This window comes from Notamacropus eugenii, chromosome 4 (genome assembly GCF_028372415.1).
Source record: "Notamacropus eugenii isolate mMacEug1 chromosome 4, mMacEug1.pri_v2, whole genome shotgun sequence".
NCBI classification, from domain to species: Eukaryota; Metazoa; Chordata; class Mammalia; order Diprotodontia; family Macropodidae; genus Notamacropus; species Notamacropus eugenii.
In genome coordinates, this window is record NC_092875.1 from 272,647,325 (window position 1) to 272,663,639 (window position 16,315).

The window sequence follows — 16,315 nt, forward strand, 5'->3', positions numbered from 1 at the left end:
ATCTTGTTTTATATATATGTGCGTGTGTATGTGTGTACATATGTGTTGTACATATATGTATATGCATGTATATTAACAATGCATACCCATATGTGTATATACATACATACATACACATATATGTATATGTTTGTTTATTCATTGAGAGCAAAAGGGATTTTGAAATTGGAAGCATTGAAATTATGGGGATGAGCTAACATTTATTTTGAATGGAATTGAAAAGAATTTGAGATGTAACATATTAAAGCCACATATACAAAGTGGTTATTAAAAATGCAAGTTGATTCCCAAGAGACCGTAAATGAGTAGTAGCATAAGATACCATGTTCCTTCTAAGTACTGCTTGTTGTGGTTTGGTCATGTCTGACTCTTTGTGATCTCATGGATCATAGCACACCCGGCCCTTCTATCCTCTACTAGCTCTTGAAGTCTGTCCAAGTTTAATTGCTGGATAATAATTATAGCAATGATGATGATACATATAATTCATATTGTACTTTGATTTGGAAAGCACTTTACATATGTTAACTTTTTTGATCCTCACAACAGCCTTGTAAAGTAGGAGCTATTATTATGCCCATTTTACAGATGAGGAAACTGAGACAGAGAGAGCTTGTGTGCCCAGGGTCACACGGCACTGCCAGTGCCATAGAGAATGAGGTCTTCCAAGACCATCAGGGGCAGGATTCAATCTCTGGTCATCCTGAGTCTAAGTCCCATCTAGTGGAAATTTTAGGGGTTAGTGGGAGCCTTCCCAAAGACCCCTACATTCATGGGCACCTGCCTCTTCTAATTGTTTCTGATGGACTGACCTCTACCCTGCCATATTTGTCAAGTTTTCAGAATGCTGTCTTGTAACCCTAGACTTTTCTTTTGGACCTTGAAATAGTCTGCCTCTAAATCTCAAAGAACAGAGACTCATCTATAATCACCTCTAAGTTGTCTGTGGGGCTTATTGATTAGCACACAAATCAGTGATGGAATATTTATTTGCCCCAAAATGATACAAGGAAATCTATATATCTGTTTCTCTGTTACCCTTGGGTTCCAGGCTTAGTCTGGTTCTGGGAATTGACTGAGTAAGTAATCACAAACCAGGCCATAGTCTTCATCCAGACTTTAGAATGAGTTAGAGTGGTGAGGACAGTCAAGGCTTTGTTTACTTGTTTTTTTGTTTTTATGCTGAGATTGAAGAAAGAGAGCTGGATGGAGTCATTTCCATACATACCAGTTTAGGGTGAACAGACCCCATGTACTTTTGAGTGTACCAACTATGAGTAGGATAGAGAAAGCTAAAGGTTGGGATTGGTAAAATTCCTTTTGTGTCTGGAGTGGTATTCATGGATTTGTCATTCATTTTTTGTGTATTGGCTTCCCCAGAGCTTGAGCGTTTGGGAGGGGTGGGGTGGAATAGGGGTGGGGTAAGAAACCTAGCCTAACCAGTATGCATCATACTCCCTCCTGGGTTTCCTCAACTCATTACTTTTCTCCCCATTCTACAGGAACTTAAATTAGCTTAAGTCCAAGTTTTACCTAATTATATTGACAGTGCTGGAACTTGGTGTCTCTGCTGTTCTGAATAGAATTTTTCCACCATAGTTTTAATAATGGCTAGATAAAAAGACAGACAGACAGACAGATGTATAGACATATAAAGAGAAAAACAGACAGATGTGGTTAAATAGATATCAATTACAAAGCACTATAATGTTTACAAAGCACATGTTATTTCATATGAAGCCCTTGGTAGCTTTTTCTGATGACTTCTGCTCTAGCTAGTAGACCTCATCAGCTTCAGGGATATCCACTGGTTAAATGTCAACCCTCTTGGTTCTGGGCTTCCTCACCATCCTCTCATCTTTGGGTATACAACACTTTCTGACTTCTCACTCAGTGGCATAAAAATATTACCTTATATAGGGATAATGTTTCCCTCTACGATAAGATAAAATATTCAGAGCAAGAAAACTTGCCCCATGGATTTTGATAACCTTACTTGTTTCTGAGCAGACTGATTTGGATGGTTCTGGGCTCAGGCATCCTCCCCAGCCAGTCAATGACACTGATTCCTATACAACTAATCTGCTAGAAAATTTGAGAGAAGAGTAAAGGACCACATAGCTGGGTGGCTCAGTGGATACAGTATTGGGCCTGGAGTTACTAAGATTCATCTTTATGAGTCCAGATCTAGTCTCAGACACTTACTAGGTGTGTGTGATCCTGGGCAAGTCACTTAACCCTGTTTGCCTCAGTTCCCTTATCTGTAAAATGAGCTGGACTGCCAAGAAGATCCCAGATGGGATCACAAAAAGTCAGACACAACTGAATGACAACAAGAAAAGACCAGCGTCCCCTTTCCTGAAGCAACTGTAATTGTTAAAGATTTTCTGGACCTCCTCTTTGCCTACCAACTATCTTTAAAATCAAAGTTTCTCACCTGCCCAGTCATCGTCCAATATGTCAATGAGGATGATTCACTACAGGGCTATTTTGCAGACTTCATAGGAAAACTCTGGACCTCTAATGGGAGAAAATTGCTAGTTACTGGACTTGGTAGTTTTGTAGGTTAGCTTACATATGAAATCATTTACTTCCTGTTGACTTGGAGCCTGGAATGAAAAGAGAACCTATTGGCTGACCCTGTCCAAGAAGAGTTTGTTGACTTCGTCGGAGAAGTGCTGGACCAAGTGAAATTGGCCTCCCCTTTGTCAGAACTCATCCATCAGTGTCTCAGGATAGAGGAATCTTAAACACCCATTTAGGATCTCCCTCTTACTGATTCAGTCACCCATACATTGCAGGGTCTTGTCACTAGTCATTTCTGACTTATTCTCTCTGATACACATGTGTCTAGAGATAGATTGCGATTTTGTAGTCACACTGCTATAAAATATTGTGGCAAGTATCAGGTGAGCCCCAAGTGAATTCTACCTATAGCTGCCCTACCCAGACCCTGATCTTGGCACTGGAACTCCTACTTTCTGATTGCTAGACAGTCTGAATCAAATGAATGTGAAGCGTTCTGGAAACATTAAAGCACCATAGAAACTCCAGCTATGATTATTAGTTAATTATCATTGTTACTAGCAATAATTTGAGAAACAATAGGATACGGTAGACAAAGAACCAGTCTGGAAGACTTGAGTTCGAATCCTGCCTCTGACATATACTGTCTTTGTGACTGAGCAAATCACTTCCCTCAGTGCCCCAACCAACTCTCTAAGACTAGTTGCTCATGAGTTAGGAATTTGTGGTTTGGTTTGGTTTTGGTTAGCAATGTTTACTTTGGTAAAGGTAGTTTCCACCCAAGGAATTCACCATACAGATGAGATCACAGGCTGCCATCCTCCATTCCACAATAATAATAAACCCCCACAGACCTGACATTTAAATAAAGCTTCACAGTTTACAAAATACTTTCTTCACAACAACCTTATAAAAATAGCTTCCTTTCCTGTTTGCCTCCCCTGTCCCCATATGCTTCTGTTGATATCCTACCCATCTCTTCTTTCCATATGAAATCTTTTCTGAATCTTTCCAAAAGAAGTAATCTTTCCCTCTTTCAAACTCTCATAACTAGTTATTGGTACTTCCTATTTTATATTGGAGTTACTTGAATCCATGTTATTTGCCCCCTGAAAACAAGGCCTTATTTATATTTGTCTCTCTCCCTGGGGCCATGCCTGGTGCCTTGAATATGGTAGATGCTTAATAGACATTTGACAAATGACTTAATGAAAACATACTCATCGAATTTATTCACAACCATTTTCTTGTATTCAGTTTCACAGAAAGCATTGATTAAGTACTCACTATGTACCAGCTCACTGTGTTAGGTCTTATGAATACAAAGACAAAAATGAAAAAGTGTCTCTCCTAAAGAAGCTTAGATTTTATTGGGGGAAGAATTGTAGAAATTCCCATTCTGGAAAAAATGAAAAAACAAAACTGCTTTATTCACCCATGCAGTGAATAGGCCTTTTGAAGAAGTGGGTCAAGAGATAACCCCTTTAATTTAGAAAAAAAAAAATCAAACTGAGAGGAGTAGACCCTCAGGCTTTCTGGTCAAAAGAGAAACAGTTACTATTGACAGTCACTCTGAGTTAGTAGAGCTCAAAACTACCCAGGTATAGGGTATGTTCCGGGAGGACCAGTACCTCTGGTGTGATGGCTGCCAAGCCCTTTTCAGGGCTCTTTCCACCTTTGGTGTCTACCTGTTGCACTCAATTCTTGCCTGTGGCTCCAAGAAGCTGCAGCATGCCAGCAGCACTCTGGTAAACTGTTTCAACAGATGGGCTAAACCAGGTTGAGGGTAACCAAGAGGTCTCAAACCCATTGGAGAGTTAGGGGGGTATCTACCCTAAGCATGTGAAGACTTCCCCTGGTGGAATGGGCAGATGAGAACAATTGTTCCAATGGCCATGAAGGCAGCTGAAGTAGTCAATGTGGAGTGCTTGGAGCTTGGTTAGACATCGAAGACATCAAAGTCTTCCACTGCATCCTGAGCCATCACCAGTCATCTTAACTCTGTCCTGCCACTGGACTATGATGACTCTGGAGGAGAGAGTGAGGCTGACAACTTCGGGAAACTCTGTCAATCACTTAAATCCAATTTATGCACAAATCAAAAGACATCACCCATACCATTTTACTATTATGCCTCAAAGTCCTCTGACAACAAGCAAGTGATGAAGCAGCAGGTGCAGATACACTAGGGGCTGTAGTCACAACCCTGCATGCAGGCGGTCCCGGCCGCAAGGTCGTTTCTCCCTGAAAGCAGCAGTGGGACTCCACAGCCCCCTGAATGTCTGAGCAGCCTTTTAAGGATCACACTGCTCACCTCCTGGTGTGAGGAAGGGGGCTAGAAAAGGTGCCCTAAACATTGTCTGCTTACCCAACCCTGGTCTGATTGCCACAGCAGGTGGGGAATCTCACTATGTGGTCAAAACACAAAAAGTGTACAAAATGTACAAAAACATCTGCAAAAATGATTCCACTCATCATTGGCACATGGAACGTGCACACACTTATAGACAACACAAAATCCAGTAGACTTGAAAGATGAACTGCTTTTGTTGCTAGAGAACTCAACAGGTATCACATCCAAATAGCAGCTCTGAGTGAAATAAGGTTGGCAAATGAAGGCCAACTTACTGAAGTTGGAGCTGGGTACACATTTTTCTGGAGTGACTGCAGTGAAGGGGAGCACCATGAAGCTGGCATGGGTTTTACAATCAAAACTAATCTAGTCAGCAAGCTGGTATGCCTGACAAAAGGAGTGAATGATAGGCTCATCATAATGTGATTGCCACTTGTAAGAAAATGCCATGCCACCATCATCAGTGCCTATGCTCCCACCATGATGAACCCTGATGAGGTCAAAGAACAATTTTATGAAGACCTAGAGACCTTTATCATCAATGTGCCAAAAGAGGACAAGCTTATAATTCTGGGCAACTTCAATGCTAGAGTAGACTCAGACTACCAGACTTGGCAGGGAGTCTTAGGGAGGAATGGAGTTGGAAACAGCAACAGAAATGATCATTTACTGCTGAAGACTTGTGCATCGAATGAAATTCTCTCACCAACACTATTTTCTGTTTACCTAAATGCAATAAAACTTCATGGATGCACCCTTGCACCAAACATTGACGTCTAATAGACTATGTGATTATAAGGAGACAAGATGTGAGAGTGATACAAGGCCATAATGTGTGGTGCAGAGTGCTAGACTGATCATAGACTTATCCTTTCCAAGATAATATTCACATTCATCAAAAGTGCTGCCCCCAAGGCAAAATGACTACCAGAAGAATCAATGTCAACAAATTAGAGCTCTTTTCTGAGCTTGAACAATTTATTTCTAACTTGGAGGGAAAGTTGAGCCAACACATAGTTGAGCAGAACACACAGTGGAGCAGAAAAGGAGTGGGCAGCTTTCAGAGATTTGGTGTATAGCACTGCATTTGCTCATCTGGGTCAGAACACTCATAAACACCAAGACTGGTTTGATGAAAATGATGGGGAAATTCAGCAGCTGCTAAATGAAAAATGAGAATTCCACAGGATTTGCCAGCAGGATAGTTCATCCACCTCTAAGGAGGCAGCATTTAATTCCATCAAAAGCAAAGTACAAGCAAATCTTAGAAAGATGCAGGATTCCTGGCTCAGTAGAAGGCAGATGAAATTCAGTTTTATGCTGATAGCAACAATCCAAAGTGCTGATGGAGCCACATTGATTAGTGATAAGGACACGATCCTGGAGAGATGGGCTGAACACTTCCATAGTGTTCTCAACAGACCATCATCAATCAATTCTGAGGCCATTGACCATTTACCTCAGGTTGAAGTCAATCCCTCTTTGGCTGAACTTCCAACTGAAGAAGAGGTTTTGAGAGCCATTAGGCTCCTTTCATGTGGCAAAGCACCTGGTGCTGATTCTATTCCAGCTGAGATTTACAAGGTAGGGGGACCATTGCTCATACAAAAGCTGACTGAAATTTTCCAGGTTATATGGCAAGAGGAGGTTATCCCCCAGGAGTTCCAGGATGACTCCATTGTCCATCTCCATAAAGGTAAAGGGAATAGATTGTCCTGTGACAGTCACAGTGGGGGTCTCTCTCTTAGTCATTGCTGGCAAAATTCTTGCTAGAGTCCTCCTTAATAGCCTGATCCTTCACCTGGAATATGATCATCTACCTGAGAGCCAGTGTGGCTTCAGAAAGGGCCAAAGGAACAGTCAATATGGTGTTTGCTGCCCAACAATTCCAGGAGAAATGCCAGGAGCAGAACAGAAGTCCCTGCACAACATTTGTAGATCTGACCAAGGTCTTTGACGCTGTTAGTTGTGAGGGCTTATGGGAAAATTATGTCAAAATTTGGTTGCCCAGAGAAGTTTATCAATATTGTACGTCAATTGCATGATGGCATGTTTGTCTTAGAAAGATTCTGAGGATCACCTGGCAGTACAAGGAACCAGACACTGAAGTCCTTGCTCTTCCTGAATTGCCAAGCATTCAAACTATGCTTCAGAGAGTGCAACTCTGATGAGCTGACCATGTCATTTGAATGCAAAATATATGCTTGCCAAAAAGACTATTTTATGGAGAATGCACATGGGGCAGGAGATCACATGGTGGTCAGAAGAAGCAATACACGTATACTCTCAAGGTCTCTCTCAAGAACTTTGGATTTGACTGTGCAATATGAGAGACACTGGCATGGGACTGCTCAGCATGGTGTGCCCACATCAGAAAGGGTGCTGTGCTCTATGAGCAAATCAGAATTGAGACAGCACAAAGAAAACGCAGGATGCATAGATTTGGAATATCCACCCCCAAAATTCAAACAGACTATCTGTGCCCAACCTGTGGTAGAGCATTCCGAGCTCATATTGATCTTATCAGCCACAGTCGGACACACTGAAATTTCACTTTATCATGGTGATGTCATTTTAGTCCTCTTTGAAAAGGAAGGACAACAACCAATCAACTGCTGTGGTACAACCTATGAGCTCTAGAGTGAACTGGTTTAAGGTTTGGTCTTTGAGAAAAGAGAATAGAGAAAGAAAGAAGTTAAGAAAGGAAGGAAGGAAGAAAGAAAGGAAGGAAGGAAGGAAGGAAGGAAGAAAAGAGAAATAATGGAAGAAAGAGCAAGGAGTGAAGGAAGGAATCTGGCCAACAAGCCCCAACTTAACAGGCCATCAAAATTTACCTTCCTTTGAAGAAGAGAAAGAGAAGAAGAAGAAGAGGGAAGGGAGAGAAGGCAAGTTGAGTCGCACAGCTGGCTGGGTCCCCATTCAGGCAGCTTGGACTATTCATAGGTGCATAAGGGAAATGATGACATGACTTGCACTTGACTTTGACTTGAGTGAGGGAGGGCTTTGCAAGGTCACCACCCTTACTTTCTCTTCCAGAGCCACCTGGGTCCAGTCCTGTGGTGTAGGTAGTTTTTGTTTTTTAGTCATTTTCAGTCAAATTGTGACCCCATTTGGCTTTTGTTTTTTTGGCCAAAAACTGGAATGGTTTGCTGTTTCCTTCTCCAACTCATTTTACAGATGAGCTGTAAATCTCAAATTTAAGTGAGGTTGAACTTAGGTCTTCCTGACTCCAGACCTGATGCTCTACCCACTGCACCATCTATTAGTTGGCAGCTAGAAATATCGCAAGTATCTTCCAAGAAACACTTTAAAATTTTTATGAATACATTTTTTTTATCCAAGCTAAGTGATGGCAATCCTATAATTTCTATTTCTGTTACTATGAAATGTCTGTGATGTTGGAATAGATCACTTAAATGGACACTGATGGGTCCGAGTTCTGAATGAGGTTGTCTATTTTCAAGAAAAGAGTCTCAAAGATACATTGTAGAGAGGAACTGGTTGAGCAACAACAGTACAAAAGAAAAATGTTTGGGTTTTAAGGAACAACTAACATGTGAATCGTTAATGTTGCATTTCTGTCTCAAAAAATAAAAAAGAATAAAACACGATCCATGCAATAAACAAGAGGATGGTTTTGTAGGAATCAGGAAATGATTCTCCCACTCTACTTAGTGCTGGTCACACTCTTTTTCTGGCTCTGCCCACACGTGCAAAATGCAAATGTCTCTCTGAGCATGCAAAGAACGGAAAAAATATATATTTCCGATAATGTCGACCAAAAATAATTTTGATGCAAAATATTCATATAGGTTTGGTCTATATAAACCCAGAACAACTGGTTGAAAAGCAAAACATCCAGTGAAACAGATTACTTGGTCTCATCTGTTGATAAACAGCCGTGTTTTACTGAGGGCAATTTTGAAAAATGTTGATTTTATTCAAGCCGGTGGTTTGTGCAGACAGCCATAGTTCGGATAAAATTTTTTCTTTTTTTTTTTTAATTGAAATACAAATAGCCTTAACTTTCCAACTTATTTTGAACTTACAGATTTTGCTTTTGGTCTTCACAACATGAGGGAAGCAACTATTAACAAGCATAGGGATAGGTATTAGATCTTTGATTTCATGGCTACAGGAAAGTTCTGGGTGAAGAAACTCCCTCAGTCAATGCAGATCAGCACCTTCTCAGCAACTTCGAGTCTTAGTGAATTTCCTAGAACATGGAAAAGTTAAGTGACTTGCTTATGGTCACATGGCCAGTAATGGATCATAGGCAGGACTTGAACCCAGGTCTTCTTGGCTTTGAAACTGGCTTTGTCGCCATCTTTTTTTAAAGGGTTAGAAAGTAAAAACTAATTAAGCAATCCATTATTAGACATATATCCCACTATGGTCAAAGACATAAATATAGATTATGTGTTTGTGGATATATGTACATGCATGTTTATATGTATATGTGTATAAAACACACATATTCATAACAACATTTTTTTGTGGTAGCAACAACTAGAGTTATAAATGATGGTGGTGATGATGATAGAAGGGAAAGAAGAATAAGAATTATATGTATATTACATGTGAAAGGGCTATAGCAGAGATGGGGAACCTGCTATCTCACGGTCACATATGACCTTCTACATCCTTAGGTGCAGCCTTTTGAATGAGTCCAAGTTTTACAGAACAAATCCTTTTATTAAGGGGATTTATTCTATGAAGTTTGGATTCATTCAACAGCCCATGCTTGAGGACCTAAAGGGCCACATGTGGCCTTGAGGTGGCAGGTTCTCCTTCCCTAGGTAATGCAAAAAATCATCAGGAGTTCTTCCACAAGGAAGTTCTCACTGATTAGTCGGTAGGACATGCAAAGTCTTTCATGACCCTTACAACTACACTTCCCCATTTTATTTTTCTTCTCATTGCTATACCAACTGGTCCCCATTCATATTAGGGAAAATGAGTATTGTTTAAAAGGGAGAGGAACAAAGTGTTAAAGCCAACTTTAGGGGTCATAGTAAAGGAAACATTAAATAAATTATGGGAATAATGACAGTTGCACTGAACTGACTTGAAAATGTAAAAATACATTTGCAGAAGAAATTGCTTTCTTTTCTGCTTTTATCAATGTTCTATTGAATTATTTTCCCATGTGAAATGTTCATATTTTAATCCCTCTGCATATTTATTCAAATAAATAGGTAATTTTGGGATGTGGTCCCATCCCAATTGAAACCCCACCTGAATTTATGCTCTCTGTGACTTGAAGCTTTGAGGAATGATTGAGAAACACTCTTGAGTAACATGTAGTCTCCATCGGCTGCAAAATATTTGATTTCAATATATTATAAATGAGGAACCAATAGGGTAAAGCATAAGAGTAGGAGATATTTTGGTTTATAGTGAGGGCTCAAGAAATATCTTTCTTCCCACTGTGAGGTTTATGTGTATGAAATTGTATTGTGTTATCCTTAGGGTGCAGGAGATATTGACTGTCACTTTAAGATTCAGAAGAACTTGGAGAACGGATCTGTAAGTCTGGAATCAGTGAAAAGCAAAGGCCTGTTCGTTGGACTTCTGCCGGATGGTCATACGAGGCCAGTTCTTTATACTAAAGATGCAAGTGTTTTCTTCTATCCACAAGTTATTCAATGTATGTTGATAATTAAAAAATAAACTTAAACATTTTAATATTTACAACAAATTATGTTATGGAATACCAAGAATGTAATTATATTTAGAATAGGCTACTTCTATTTTGCTGAGATTTTTTTCTTTATGTAGCAAATCCACATTAAAGTCAGTATAGTATACTTATGTTTCTACCATGTGTACAAACATTGTGCTTAGATTTATAGGGGAATAAAATGAATAATACATATTTTTTACTTTCAAAAGCCTATACTTTAGTTAGGGAGATGATGATAATAACTGCTAACATTTATATAGCACTTATAGAACGAGGCATTAGGCTAAGCACTTTATAATTATCATCTCATTTGAGTCTCACAGCTGCCCTGAGAAGTAGGTGCTCTTATGACACCCATTTTATGGTTGAGGCAAACAGAGGTTTAGTAACTTGCCCAGATTTGAACTCAGGACTTCTTGACTCTAGGCTTAACACTCTCTCCACCACACCATTTTGTTGTCCCAAATACACAGATAACTAAAGGGCAAGGTGGAGTGTATATTATGATACAAGATATTGAGATACAATCAAAATGTGAAGGGAAAAAGGAAGAGATTACATTTAGTGTAAAGACTGAAAGAAGAGGAAATGACATTTTATATGGGCCTTGAGTAATGGTTATAATTGGGGCTTGTGATTGAAGGGACTCCTTAGTTTTAACTAGCTACTGGGGATAATGACCTTTTAAAAATCAACCAATAAAATTCATTTAAGTACCTACTACGAGTCAGCAAGGGAGACAATCAAATTTGTGCAAGAGGCCACTCTCAGATCCTCCTTGGTTTGGTAATTGACCTTTGTTTTGTCATGTGATCTTCATCTGCCTCCCTTTATTGTTTGCTGTTTCTTTCTTACTTCTTCTTGACCTTATTAAACTAACTCTGCCTACAATTCTCTGGGCATACTCCAGGGAATCTACCTAACATGAGGAAGGACTTCCTCAAGTTCTTTGACATGACTCCTGGATGAGTTTTTCATTGCTTATTGCATCATCTCCTTCCATCAATCTGATCCATCATTTTTTTTCCCAGTTATAAATTTTTCTGATGTTCTACTTTATATCACATACCATAAATAATTCCTTGTTGGGCATCTTGCCCATTCCATACCCTCATATTTCTCTTGACCCTCCATATGCTAATCCATTGCTCTTTGAGTGATCCTTAACTTTAATTCTTTGAAGAATGTATACATTATCTTATTATCTTATTATTAACAATACATTATCTTCTTCTCTTGAATCCCCCATCCCCTTATCCTCTTGCTAATCTTGTCCTACCAAACCTCAGCTCCAAATTACTCCCAACATCTAATGCCTTGGCTCCTACAAATGCTGCCAAACAATGCTAGCCAAAGTCATGAACCCATGATGACTGGGTCCCCTACATGTTGTGCAGTTTTAACAGGGCACTCATTGCATCTATCCTTTCATATCTCCTTACTTGACTCACTTTCCCACTCAACACAGTGGCTTTTTTTTTTTACTTATTTATGTTCATATTTTATATCTATTAAGTAAGTCGTATACAAGTAACATTAAACAAAAACAGTCATACATCAGAAAATGCTAGAATGTGGTGACATGAAATATTGAAAAGAAAAAAATTGAAAATATAACCTTGGTCAGTTAAATAAAAGACAAAAAAGTACAATTAAGGATGGGGCCTCCTTTTTTATTGTCTTGTACTGAGGGCTTACTGCTAAACCACATCTTCCTCATTCCTCATTATTTGTACCTGATTTTTTGAGTCAAAGTATAGGACTTTATACTTATTCCTATGACATTTTATATTAGATATGGTCTTAGACTCTCAAAATAGTTTTGGATCCTAATTCTTTTATCTAACAGATTATACCTTTCCTCATGGACCTAGGGGCAAGGACTGTGGCTGGGGGAGAATTGTGATGCAAAGGAAGATTTCTCTGATCCAGATCTGCTGCTACTAGAAAGAATATTTTTGTTTAACAGGGTTCTAGAAGTCTGAATTTAGTTAGGCAGTTTTAAGTATCATTTATTGAAGATACAAAGTGGGGGAGGGAAGGAGAACGTGGGAAAGGAAGCAAAATTTGGATAAGAATTAGGATTAGCAATCCCTGTCTTGTGTAACAGGGCAGGAGATGGCACATTGACTAGAGCACTGGGTTTGGAATCAGGAAGACATCTTCAAATCTGGCCTCAGATGCTAGTTGTGTGACCCTGGGCAAGTCACTTAATCCTGTTAGCCTCAGTTTCCACATCTATAAAATGAACTGGAGAAGGAAATGGCAAACCACTCCAGTACTTTGCCAAGAAAACCCCATATAGTGTAACAAAGGGTCAGATACAACACTTTTCCACCATGGGCAAAGATTTTACCCTCTGGAGAAATGGCTATCTCAAAGTGGTGGCAGATATCTATTATCTCTCCCAGTTTTGTAACCTAACCATTGTCGGATAAAGCCCTTAACAACCACATTCTAACAGACTTTTCCAAACTTACTATATATTTCTCCCCTTCATACACTGTTCAGCCAAACTGGCCTTGCCAATTCTCAAACATGGCACTCATGTCCCACGTCCATGCCTTTGCATTGGCCATTCCTCATGCCATGAACTTCCTTTGTCCTTATCTTTACCTCTTAGAATCCTGGTTTTCTTCAAATCTCAGTTAAATTTCTACTTTCTATATCAGGACTTTCCTGATGTTCTTGTTGCTGGTGCCTTCCTAAAAAATTGATAGATGTGGCAAATTTTCCTTGTATTTGAATCTGAATATTTTAACTCCCTCAATAGAATAAAATATATACTCCTTGAGAGCAGGCATTGTTTCCTTTTGTTCTTTGTATCTCCTATGCTTGGCATAGTGCCTAGAATATAGTTGATGTTTAATAAATCCTTATTGATTGATTTGTCAAATTATTAATAAAATGTGGTCTAGAAAATGGCTAACAACAGCCTTCTGGATACTCTTATCCAGTTAGATACTGATCTACAAATCAGTAGTCTGTGTACAATTCTTAGAACTGTTACAAATTCACCCAACTATGCCATCATCTAGTTAATATTTTTTTTATTCTTTCTATAACAATATAAGAGATTTTGTCAAAACCTTTGGTGACTTCCAGATATATAGTTTCATTTTTGTCAGGAAATTTCCCCTTCCCACTCTATTACCATTTAAACCCCTCTTGATAAAGCCCAGAAGTCTCAGGGCAAACACGGTATTTCCATTCTTCCATCTCTCAGAGAAGGACTGTATTCCCAGACAAGAGTGTTTCATTTTGGTATCATAGTCTAGAAAACCATATCCTACTTTTAAATACCATCAATAGGTTTAGCTATTTACTTCAATCAATTAACAAGCATTTATTAAGGACCTGCCTTGTGTTACATACTGGGCTAGGTCTTGAGGACTCATGTACAAAGAATGTTTCTGTTTAGTCATTTTCAGTCATGTTCAATTCTTTGTGACCCCCTTGGGGTTTTCTTGGAAAGATACTAGAGTGGTTTACCTTTCCTTCTCCAGGTCATTTTACAGATGAGGAAACACACAGCTAGGAAGTGTCTAAGGCTGGATTTTAACTCAGTTCTTTTTGACACCAGGCTCAGTACTCTATCCTCTGTGCCATAATCCCTACTTGGAAGGAGTCCATCATTCTGGTATCTTAAGTCATGTTTCAGAAAACCAAGTCTTGTTCAACACGATCAACGTATCTACTTCAATCGACTAGTCAACAAAGGATGAAGCTCTACTCAATCCCTATGCACGAGGGTCTTACTTCCCAAGATCACTTTTCTCTGCCAAAGTGCCAACCTTGAATCAGATGTATAGATGAAATTACTGCTTGTTTTCCTAATTCCTATGGTTTCTGAACCTGGACTTCATTCTTTCTAGAGATTCTCCTAGATGTGGTTGGACTATGTAAAATAAAATAGAGAATGTGAGTGCCTCAAGCACGGACACTACTTTGTTTTATTCTTGTCTCCCTAGCAAAGAATCTAGCACTTGAACAATTGTTTATGTTTCGGCCAGAAACCCTGAGGGTCTTCCCCTCCCAGATCTATTTTTTAGTTTTTAGTTTTTTAAGAGGTTATTCTTTGCTTCATTTCTTATTAAACCTTAACCACTGAATAGGCTTTGCCTCAGTTGAACTGAGACTTCTTAAGGACCTTCTTATTATAATTTGTTATATTATATAATATTTTATATATAATATATTATTATATTATGTATCTATGTTACATAATATACTATATATGATATAATATTTGCCATGTGATGTTATATCATATCTTATACATAACAGTATAATTCACCTGTTAAGGGCCTTAGCTTGAAAAGATCAAGGGTCCCCACTGCATCCTGAGCCGTCTTCAGTTGTCCTGATCTACGTCTGACCACTGGGCCCAGATGGCTCCAGAGGTGAAAGTGAGGTTGGTGACTTCACAGCCGTCCCTCACTTAAATCCAATTTACTTGCATGTCATGGTATCACCTTCCTCATATCATGGTCCTCTTTGAAAACAAAAGACAAACAGTAGCAGCACATAGTGGGCACTTAGCAGTACTTGCTGAATTGTGTACGTTAAATGTAGATCAGAAGGGAGGAAAAATCTGAGTCCTAAATTTTTAGGAGGGTCATTAACCTGGATGTTCATAGGATTATGAGATCCTTGATTTAGACTTTGACTACACACCAGAGGATATCTAGTGCAAATTTTAATTTAACAGATGAAGAAGCTGAAGATTATAGAGATTAAGTGATTTGCCCAAGATCACACAGTAAGTGACAGAGGTAAACTTTGAATCCAGGTGCTTCATCACCCAAAGAGGTCTTTTTATTCAACCACAATGGAATTTTAAGGAATGTTGGGAGGGAATGAACTATCAGGAAATATTCCCAATTTAAATTTTAGATTTTTATATGTAAATGAATCAATTAATAAGTGAGAAAATATTTATTTAGAACTTATTATGTGGAGGCAGCTAGAGGGCTCAATGGGTAGAGCACTGGCCTTTTAGTCAGGATCCCCTGAGTTCAAATCCAGTCTCAGATACTCACTACCTATGTGACCTGGGGCAAGTCACTTAATCTTTGTTTGCCTTAATTCATCTGAGAAGGAAATGGAAACTGCTCCAGTATCTTTGCCAAGAAAACCCCATATGGAGACACAAAGAATTGGACATGACAACAACTGAACAAAAATATGTGCCAGACACTGTACTAAGTACTAGGGGTAGGCATATGAGCTTTATAGACTCTTTGGTTTGTGGAGCAATGGGTGAATAGATTTTTTTTTTAATTATTTAAGGAATATTTTAAATATCCATTTGGAGGATTTGGGAGACAGTCGCTATATGTACACCATGTAAAACAAATTCAAGTTTTATATTTCAAAACAAGTTTCTTCTGTAGACATCAAAAGATTTTTTTTTTTTTTACATTTATTTACTCTTGTCCTTTCAGGAATTCATTAAATAACAGCATATTTAGGAATAAGGGACAGAAATATATTTTAAATCAATATCCTGCCTTGGCAGGCAAGGAAATGTATACAATTCATTTCATCTCCTGCCTTTGGCCAAATAACATAGTTCTGAGACATAGACACCATGGAGGAGGTTATAGTGAAGGGGAATTACAATTCAAGCATGTACATTTCATGCTGCCTTGTCTTGGTTGTATAACCTGGACTGTCCTCTCTATCTCATTTAACAAATACTCTTAAAAATTATTGCTAAATTGTTTTGAGGAGAGAATTAGAGTCCT

The 16,315-nt window shown here is 38.8% G+C and overlaps 1 protein-coding gene across 5 annotated transcripts in view; it reads left to right on the plus strand.

Moving 5' to 3' along the window:
* The window catches only part of LOC140501243 (lipoxygenase homology domain-containing protein 1-like), a 680,545-nt gene that overhangs the window by 164,258 nt on the left and 499,972 nt on the right, over positions 1-16,315 (plus strand). For all 5 annotated transcript variants that reach the window (XM_072604606.1, XM_072604605.1, XM_072604607.1 and 2 more), the window contains one exon: positions 10,352-10,529. In XM_072604606.1, coding sequence (XP_072460707.1) covers positions 10,352-10,529 — 178 coding nt within the window. The remainder of the gene's footprint in view (positions 1-10,351; positions 10,530-16,315) is intronic.